Source organism: Lytechinus pictus, chromosome 8 (genome assembly GCF_037042905.1).
Source record: "Lytechinus pictus isolate F3 Inbred chromosome 8, Lp3.0, whole genome shotgun sequence".
NCBI lineage: Eukaryota > Metazoa > Echinodermata > Echinoidea > Temnopleuroida > Toxopneustidae > Lytechinus > Lytechinus pictus.
In genome coordinates, this window is record NC_087252.1 from 3,455,404 (window position 1) to 3,464,214 (window position 8,811).

At 41.7% G+C, this 8,811-nt stretch overlaps 2 protein-coding genes across 2 annotated transcripts; one reads left to right on the plus strand and one right to left on the minus strand.

The window, feature by feature from the left end:
• Positions 1 to 3,425: 3,425 nt before the first annotated feature.
• On the minus strand, positions 3,426 to 4,660 carry LOC135154977 (putative nuclease HARBI1). The gene is made up of 2 exons (XM_064103236.1): positions 4,597 to 4,660; positions 3,426 to 4,273 (listed from the first exon to the last, which is right to left on the minus strand). Exons 1-2 carry the CDS (start codon positions 4,658 to 4,660, stop codon positions 3,426 to 3,428), a joined length of 912 nt encoding a protein of 303 aa, XP_063959306.1.
• Positions 4,661 to 7,348: 2,688 nt separating this feature from the next.
• On the plus strand, positions 7,349 to 8,290 carry LOC135154978 (uncharacterized). The gene has a single exon (XM_064103237.1). The coding sequence runs from the start codon at positions 7,349 to 7,351 to the stop codon at positions 8,288 to 8,290; it is 942 nt and encodes a 313-aa protein (XP_063959307.1).
• The last annotated feature ends 521 nt before the right edge of the window (positions 8,291 to 8,811 follow it).

Sequence of the window (8,811 nt, forward strand, 5' to 3'; positions counted from 1 at the left end):
GTACGAGACTCAGGGTCTCTTTTTCAATAGTTGAGTACTTCTTCTGAAACCGATTGAGTTTCTTAAAGAAGTAGCACACTGGTTTTTCGATGCCTTCTTCATCTTCTTGGAGCAATACTGCTCCTACTCCAACATTACATGCATCAATAGCTACTTTGAACGGCTTTGTGAAGTTTGGAGCTGCCAAAACAGTCTCATTTACCAAAATGGCCTTTAATTTCTCAGATGATCTCTGACATTCGTCAGACCAAACATATTTCACTTTTGCCTTCAGCAGGTTTGTCAGAGGGCTATCCACTGTACTGTAATTTGGAACAAATTTCCTGTAGAAGCCACTCGTACCTAAGAATCTAAGCAATTCTTTCTTAGTTGTGGGAATTGTGAAGTCTAAGATAGCTTGTATCTTGGCTTCTCTTGGTAGCACTTGCCCTTGACCAACCACATGACCAAGATATGCGACCTTTGCCTTGGCAAATTCACTCTTCATCAGATTCACTACTAGGTTGGCTATATCAAGCCTGTCAAACAGTGCTCTTAAATGATCTAGATGATCATTCCAAGTATCACTGTACACTAGGATGTCATCTATGTACACGACACAATTGTCAAGCCCAGCAATCACTTGATTTGTTAATCTTTGGAAAGTTGCTGGTGCATTTTTCATTCCAAAAGGCACGACTTTGCATTGAAATAAGCCTTCGGGTGTAACAAAGGCTGATATCTCTTTGGCTCGGTCAGTCAGTGGCACTTGCCAATATCCTTTAAGCAAGTCTATCTTTGTGATATAGGCAGAATTTCCAACTCTATCAATACAATCTTCTAACCTAGGAATTGGATACGAGTCAGTCTTAGTTACTGCATTTACCTTTCGGTAATCAATGCAAAATCTCTGAGAGCCGTCTGGCTTTGGAACAATTGGAATAGGAGAATCTAACATTATCTAACATAAAATGTATTTCCTTATTCACCATTTCCAACTTGCTTGGACTGAGCCTATAAGGATTCTGTTTGATAGGTCTTACATCACCTACGTCTACATCATGTACAGTTAAAGGTGTACGCCCTGGTGTGTCTTTACACACATTCTCATATTCTCTAAACAGGCCAGATATAGCAATTCTTTGATCTTCAGGCAGGTGTTTTGATGCCTCATCCATATTTCTAGCATCTCTGAGTTAGACAACTTTACACCACATGGTTCATTCTTAGATACATCTTTATAAGACAATTCATTATCTGTCTTTCCATAGCATTTTTCTTCATCTACATTTACACGTTTCTTGTCTTCTTTGACCTGTGTTGAACCTATTTGCTGACTAGCCTCTCGCTCAAAATATTCGTTCAACATGTTTACATGACAAACTCTTTGAGACTTTCTTCGATCAGGGGTACTGATCAAATAGTTGACATCATTCAGTTTCCTTTTGACTATGTAGGGACCACTAAACCTAGCTTTCAATGGCTCACCTTGCAAAGGCAACAACACTAATACTTTGTCTCCAGGCTTGAAACTTCGCTCTTTTGCATTTTTGTCAGCTTTAGCTTTCATTTTTCCTTGCGACACTTTCACAATTGGCGCCTCACTCGTGCGATAATTTTTTTTTTCGAAAATATTTGTTCCGTCCTGTTGTAGAAGTGTTGTCTTTGAGTCGCAAGCAATATATAAAATCGTACGAGAGGTGAACGACCACTGCACCAGGATACATCAGTCGTGAGACGTAATCGTGCGATTATTTTCATGTTTCCGGGTGCAACAGTCGTACAACGGTTGCAACGGTTGAACGATGATGCGACCAAGTCGTACGACATATGCGTTTTGTAGCGCCATATGTCGCGCGACCTAGCGACCCGTTGTACGACTACTACAACCGATCGTACAAGGCTACGACCCATTGTGCGACACACCGCACCACCTGTCGCGCGAGGTGTTGGCCTATAAATACGACACGCGATGCGACTTTCTTCATTACAACCGCTGATGCCTGACGAGACGCTGCTACAGTGAACAAGACACAACCAAAATACAAGCATCGGCATGGCCCCAAAGAAGTCAAGGAAAAAGAGGAAAAATCAGCCTGATGAGGAGGAAGGGCCCCAGCCTATACCCGTGGCCGAGGAGAAAGCTACTGCTTCTGTCATAGCTGGTGATGAGGGTGATGAATTTGGTGAAGCCCAGACCGAGGATGATGAAATGCTGCAGGAAGGGGGCCAAGATCCACCAGCCGCCGCCAGTGATGAGAACAACGTGACAGATGGCCATGCTACCTGCGGTATCACCAAAGCCATGGAGCAGGAGCTGGCGAAGTTTTTCGCTGACAATGAGTTCATCTACGACAAGAGCAAGGTGGACTTCAAAAACTCTAAGAAGAAGGAGCGCAAGTACATGGAGATGGCGGAAAAGCTGGGAGTCACCGGTAAGTAGTAGCTGAAAAATATGCACATTCCGATTTATTGATGATGTTTATTAGTTAAACATGCCAATTTTTTGGATGTTGACTAATTTCTTGCTTCTACATTTTGTATATTTTCAGTGGCCGACATCAGACTATGGTATAAAAGCCAGAGGACCATCCTGGGGAAGATGAAGACCGCTGGAAAGAAGAGTGGTCAGAAGGCCATCGTCCTTACCCCCAGGCAGAGATGGGTCAATAACAACCTTGGTTTTCTGACGAAGCACATAGTCCATCGGTCACAGGGCTGACAACTGACAACCGCTACCAGGATCGGGCGGACCACCTTTCCACCACCCCAGTATCTCGCCCCAGCACTCCCCAGATGATCCAGCCACTCAGGCCTCAGTCAGCGCCGATCGGCTTCACCCAGGACGCTCCACCAAGCAGCACCTGGACCCCTCAGAACCCTCAGGGAGGATTTCAGCAGCCCAATTTACAGGCCCCCTTCCAGCAGCAGCGTGCCCCCTTCCAGCAGCAGCACCCCCACTTCCAGCAAAAACAGCAGGCCCCCTTTCAGCAGCAGCAGCAAGGAGGCAGCAACAGCGCCAACACATCAATAATCACCCAGTTGAACTTGTCAGATGAAGAAGATGAACAGTGAACTTTTGTTAGGATTGTTTTTATTGTTACTTGACGAACTCTCTCAACTCAAATTATAATTTGACTATTTTGGAACGTTTATTTCAAACTTTTTTAAACATTTACTCGGTGAATAGAATTCATTTTCGTTAACAAAATGTCTTGGAAAAATATATAATTTTTAAAACAACATGATTAATTTGTTATATCTGTACATCTTTTTTATTCTCATAAATCACATTTTTTCAAACATGTTCTCCTTCATTATTTTATTTCAAACACATGTTATTAAGGAGAGTTAACTTTTTAAATTTCAAACTACCTTTCGATGTAAAAGTAATGTATGTTTAAAATAACTGTTGACATGGTCATTCATTTCTACTTTGAAATGATTCATTCCACAAAATCAGTCTGTGCTGTATCCCAAGTACATGTAGTGCGCCAAGTGGCAGTGTATATCATGTGTTGTTGCCAGGGCAGGCTTCCAACTGGACTGTTGTAGTAGTGCTTCAGGTAAGTTCTCAGCTTCTTGCCCTCTTTGTTTGCCTGGTAGCCTCCGCCAACTCGTTCAACATCCTGCAGAACTGCTGCGTTTCTCCATGCCCCAGGGATGTGGTTGCCCAACTCATCTTCATGGTCAACGTCAATGTTCTGAAGCCCAGGAAAACGATCTCTCATTAGGTTGTGGAGGCACATGCAGGCCATAATGACTGTCCTGGCTTTTTCTGGATCAAGATGTAGGGTACTCAACAAGCATCTCCAGCGATGGGCAAGGATGCCAAAGCTGTTCTCCACCACACGGCGAGCCCTCGAGAGACGGTAGTTGAAGATTATCTTCTCGTCGGTCTGCTCACGGTTGGAGTACGGCTTCTGCATCCATGTCCTGAGAGGGAAGGCGTCGTCCCCAATTAAGAAGTAAGGGGTGTCTCGGTCATTATCTGGCAGGGGCTCTGGATCTGGCAGGCCAAGAGTACCATTCTCCAGTCCACGTCTCAGCGGGCTGTGGTTGAAGACCTGGGCATCCGATGATGAACCGGGATTACCAACGTCAGCCCAGAGGAACTTGTAATTGCCATCAACTAGGGCCAAGAGGATGAGGCTGTATAAACCCTTGTAGTTGTAGTAGATCGTACCAGAGCCTGGTGGATTTCTGATGGCCACGTGTTTTCCATCCAAGGCTCCGCAGACATGATGAAAGTTCCATCTGTCAGCGTAAGTCCGTGCCACTTCTCTCCATTCATCTGGGGTAGTTGGACAGGAAAATACTTCATCTTGGTATTAACTGATGATGGCTTGGCACACCTCTGGTATAAACAGAGAGATGGTATTATGGGCAACACGGAAGGCATACTGCAGGGTTTTGTAGCTGTTGCCGGTCGCAAGATATCTCAAGGTGATGGCCAGTTTGAGCCCAGGATCCAGTGGCTGCCGGTAGCGATAGGACTTCTCTATCCTCGGAGTGATGCGCTGCAACAGTTCAAGGAACGTTTCTGGTGGCATCCTCATGTAGTTCAGGAAGTAACCCTGACATTCTCTCTGCAACTCCGTCATCAGATTATCATACTGTCCAAACAGCACACGTCTCTCAATCCAGGGTTTGACCCACCACCTTCTTCTTTGCCTTGCATGTCTTTGACGTCTACGGATGAGTAAGGCCATCAATATGACATGTCTGTCTTGAACGTTTTGGATTTGCCTTCTCAGACTTAGCAAATGCAAGAGCCTCCCGGGAGCTATTGGTCGAGCAGCAGCCATGTTTACAGTCTGGATGGTCCAGACATTTGGGATGAAAGCTCAGGAGTTCTCGAGCTTATATTGGGGGTGAAAAAAAATCGCACAACGTTGCAAAGGGGGCAAGACAGGTCTTCCAATAGTATTAGGGTGGTACAACTGACTCGTACGACAGGATGCATCATCGTACGACATGAAAATAATCGTGCAACACTCGTTCGGGGTCTTACGAGTGCGTGCAAAGTCGCACAACACTCGTACTGCCTGTCGTGCAATTATTCTTCATCGCGTCAGTCGCTCAAAATATCGGAGCAGCACGGTTTTTTTTCCCGACCGAGATGCGACCATTTTGTCGCATCTGGATCGTACAATAAGTGGTACAACGGCTACAACGAGTCGTACAACGGGAAAATTTTCGAGTCGCAAGCCGTTGTAGTCTGTTTGGCAACAATTGTGAAAGGGGCTTTAGCCACATCACAAGCTTTTGAGAGTGTTAAGAATTCAACCTTCTTCCCCTATGCTATCCCCTATTGTTATGCACAATTAAGTCCTGGGACTGAATAAACCATTGTTCGGCTCCAGTCCACTCTCCCTGGCTTAACAGGTGGAACATTTTTGCATTGGGTGCGTTGCCTTACCAAGCACTTAGGCTTCACTATCTGCTCAGAAGTCAAACAGGGAGGACCTATGGGTCAATTCTTGGTTCAGAAATGTTATTGGAAAATTGAAGTTTTAAACTGAATTTAGGGCAGATAGCGCTGCATTTTTCGTTTCAAGCATCAAGAACATTACTGTTGAGATTTGAGGCCTTCCTGATGATTTCCTGCCTTTAGTCACAGACGTCAAACTGTAAGTGAAAATGATTTTGATTCATTTTGTATTTTGAATGTGTCTTTGAGAAAGTCAAGGTCATTAAAAGGACCATTGAATTTTATATTAAAAAAAAAAGTGCTAGTTTATAAATTTAATTAATGTCATGTTAATTAATAATTTATATGAAGAAGTTGAGTTATTCCAGAACACAGATTCATTAACTTTTAAATCTCAGACATCAGAAAGGATTTTGTAAAAGAAATGCCTTTAGGAAGGAGTCATTTTTGTGTTATATATGTGAAACATTTTGAGGACTGATCATGCTTATTAATCAGTTGTGAAATTGCAAATGAGTATTTTTGAAGATTGGAAGATATTCCTTTGAATACATGAATTAATCTAGGGAATAACATATATGAATATTGTGAAGATTTAAAGATATTATTCCTTAAAATATTTATAGTTTACCAGAATTAATCTAGGGAAGTATATATATGAATATTGTGAAGATTTAAAGATATCACTATTCCTGAGATTATTTATAGTTTGGGTAATGTTTGTTTTTAGATGGGTTCCGATTCCAATTCCACTGGTCGTTCCACTGGTTGTTCCAATTCTGGTTCTGAGTTTGGTTCCAACCGCCGTTCCAGTAGCCGTTCCGGTCCCACTCCCGGCTCCGGCTCCACCATGATTATGACTGTCAAATCCCGCTATGGACAAGACTTGTAAAGAGAGTCAGAGGGAAGACAGATCCATCTTCGAATGATGTAACTGTTTAACGATTCGTCAGTATCGATTAATATTGAACTGGAGTGATTATATCACCGTATAAAGTGGGTTACCTTGTTTGTTCTTCCAAAGACAATATTTCATATGTTATTTGTACTCTGAAACAACGCCATTGAATCATTGTTCTACAAGAACCTGAATACAGTTTTAATAAATTCTTTGAACTGTATTTTTATTGTTCATGTAATTATTTCATTTTTATGTCCTCTTGAGTTACTTGGGTGTGACAATTGGTTGCGAGAATTGATTGTATGTCCTCTTGGGTTGACTCGGGTGTGACAGTTGGGGGCTTGTCCGGGAGTCGAACCCGGGACCTCTCGCAAAAATACTTTGGATATTATGAGGTTGACCTCTCGCAAATTTACTTTGGATATTATGAGGTTGACCTCTCGCAAAATTACTTTGGATATTAAAAGGTTTAACTTTTGCAAAATTGTTCGGATATCAGGTTTACCTCTTGCAGATTAATTTGGATATTATATCATGATATTTACCTCTTGCAAAATTGAGTTTGCCGTTTTGTAATGTTTACCTCTCATGGAATATGTTTTCCTCTAAGTTAATACTTCTTGCATAGAAAAGATTTTCCTTTAGTGGAATATAATCTTTTGATTGTTTTCCTATTGCAAAGTGTTTAAATACTCTTAGGAAATATTAGGATTGCTTAAAATGTTTAATATGTGTTGAATACTATACACGCATCATTGGATAAGTTATAGAATGTTTTCATATATGAATAACTTTGACCTTACATGATATGCTACTTCTCTTCCATGGTTTATTGTTCTCTGTATACAGTTGGAATATTTGTGATTCTGTGCTACAGGACAGGAATCAGAGGCAAGTCTTCAAGTCGGCAGAAGGTGTTCTTGATTCTTTGGTAAGAATAACAATTCTGCATGTGCGCGTTTTGGAAAGGTTTATTCTCTTACGTAGAGATATCAATTATCGATACCATAGTCCTGCCTGGTTGAGTTCTCATTATGGATGTTATGGATGAAAAATTTGTTAACTTGGGTAAGGAGTTAGGTTTAGCAGGTGAAGACTTGTTCGAATTCATTAAGGATAGGGAACAAAAGGCACGAGAAGAAAGAGCAGCTGTTAGGGAAGATAGGAAACAAGAAATTGAGTTAAAGAAACAGGAATTTGAGTTGAAGAAATTAGAGGAAAATATTCTAGATAAACAGATAGTTCTTGAGCAGGCTAAGAAAGGCAATGAATCTCAGTTAGGAGATATTAGGAATGGAACCCATAGTTTGACAAAAATCCCAAAGTTACGTCACTTTGATGAAAGTAGAGACAACATAGACGCATACTTAGAGCGTTTTGAACGATACGCTAACAGTCAGAGATGGCCAACAGATTGTTGGGCTATTAATTTAGGTGCACTTCTACAAGGGAAGGCTTTGAAGGTCTACAGTAGACTGGCACCAGATGAAGCTGCTAATTATTCTACTCTCAAGGACGCCCTCCTTCGTAGATATCAGATATCTGCAGATGACTTCCGAAAGAAGTTCTACAGAGCAACGCCAGAGACAGGAGAGTCTGCTGGTCAGTTTATGGCAAGGTTAGAACACTACTTCGAAACATGGGTAGATCTTACAGACACAGATAAATCATTTGAGGGATTGAAAGATTTGATAATTAGACAGCAGTTTCTTGAGCAGATTAATCCAGGATTAGCTATTTATTTGAGAGAGCGTACTCCCCAGACTACTAGGGATATGGCTGATGCTGCTCAGATTTATATTTCAGCACACGGTGGTCATTTCAAGGGTCCCAGAAAGGACATCAAAGTAATGACACCTCATAAGTCTGAAAACAAGAGTGAAGCTTTTCATAAGGAAAAGCCTAAGAGTCGAAAGCCAATTGGGCCATGTTATTTGTGTGACCAAATGGGTCATCTTGCAAGAAATTGTAAGTAAAGTTCTAAACCAAAACCTGAGAAGGGTGGAAGTTTTGTAGATATAGGTACCAAGACCTATAAACAGAGAAAGTCTTCAGTTAAGACTAAATCTCATGATGGAGATAATGAGGCGAGTAGAGACTTATGTCTTTCATGTCCTACATGTTCTTCTCCCAAAGTTTTAGATGCTGACAATAGCATGTCTCAGATCGAGAGTGGGTTGTTTGTCATGATGTCTGCCACAGGCATTGAGCAGGCTAGACCTTCAATGAAACAAAGGAAGAAGAGAATTCTAGAGATATGTGCGACTTGTAAAAGTAAGTTGCGCTCACTAATGCCTGTTACTAATGGAACTGTAAATTCTGAGACAGTTTCTGTTCTTAGAGACACAGGGTGTACTTGTGTTGTGATTCGGAAGAGACTAGTCAATAAGGAGCAGATGACAGGGAAATACAAGCTCTGTATTCTCATCGATGGTACTGCACGTTGGTATCCTACTGCTAAGATTCATCTTGATTGTCCTTTGTATGTAGGATGCAT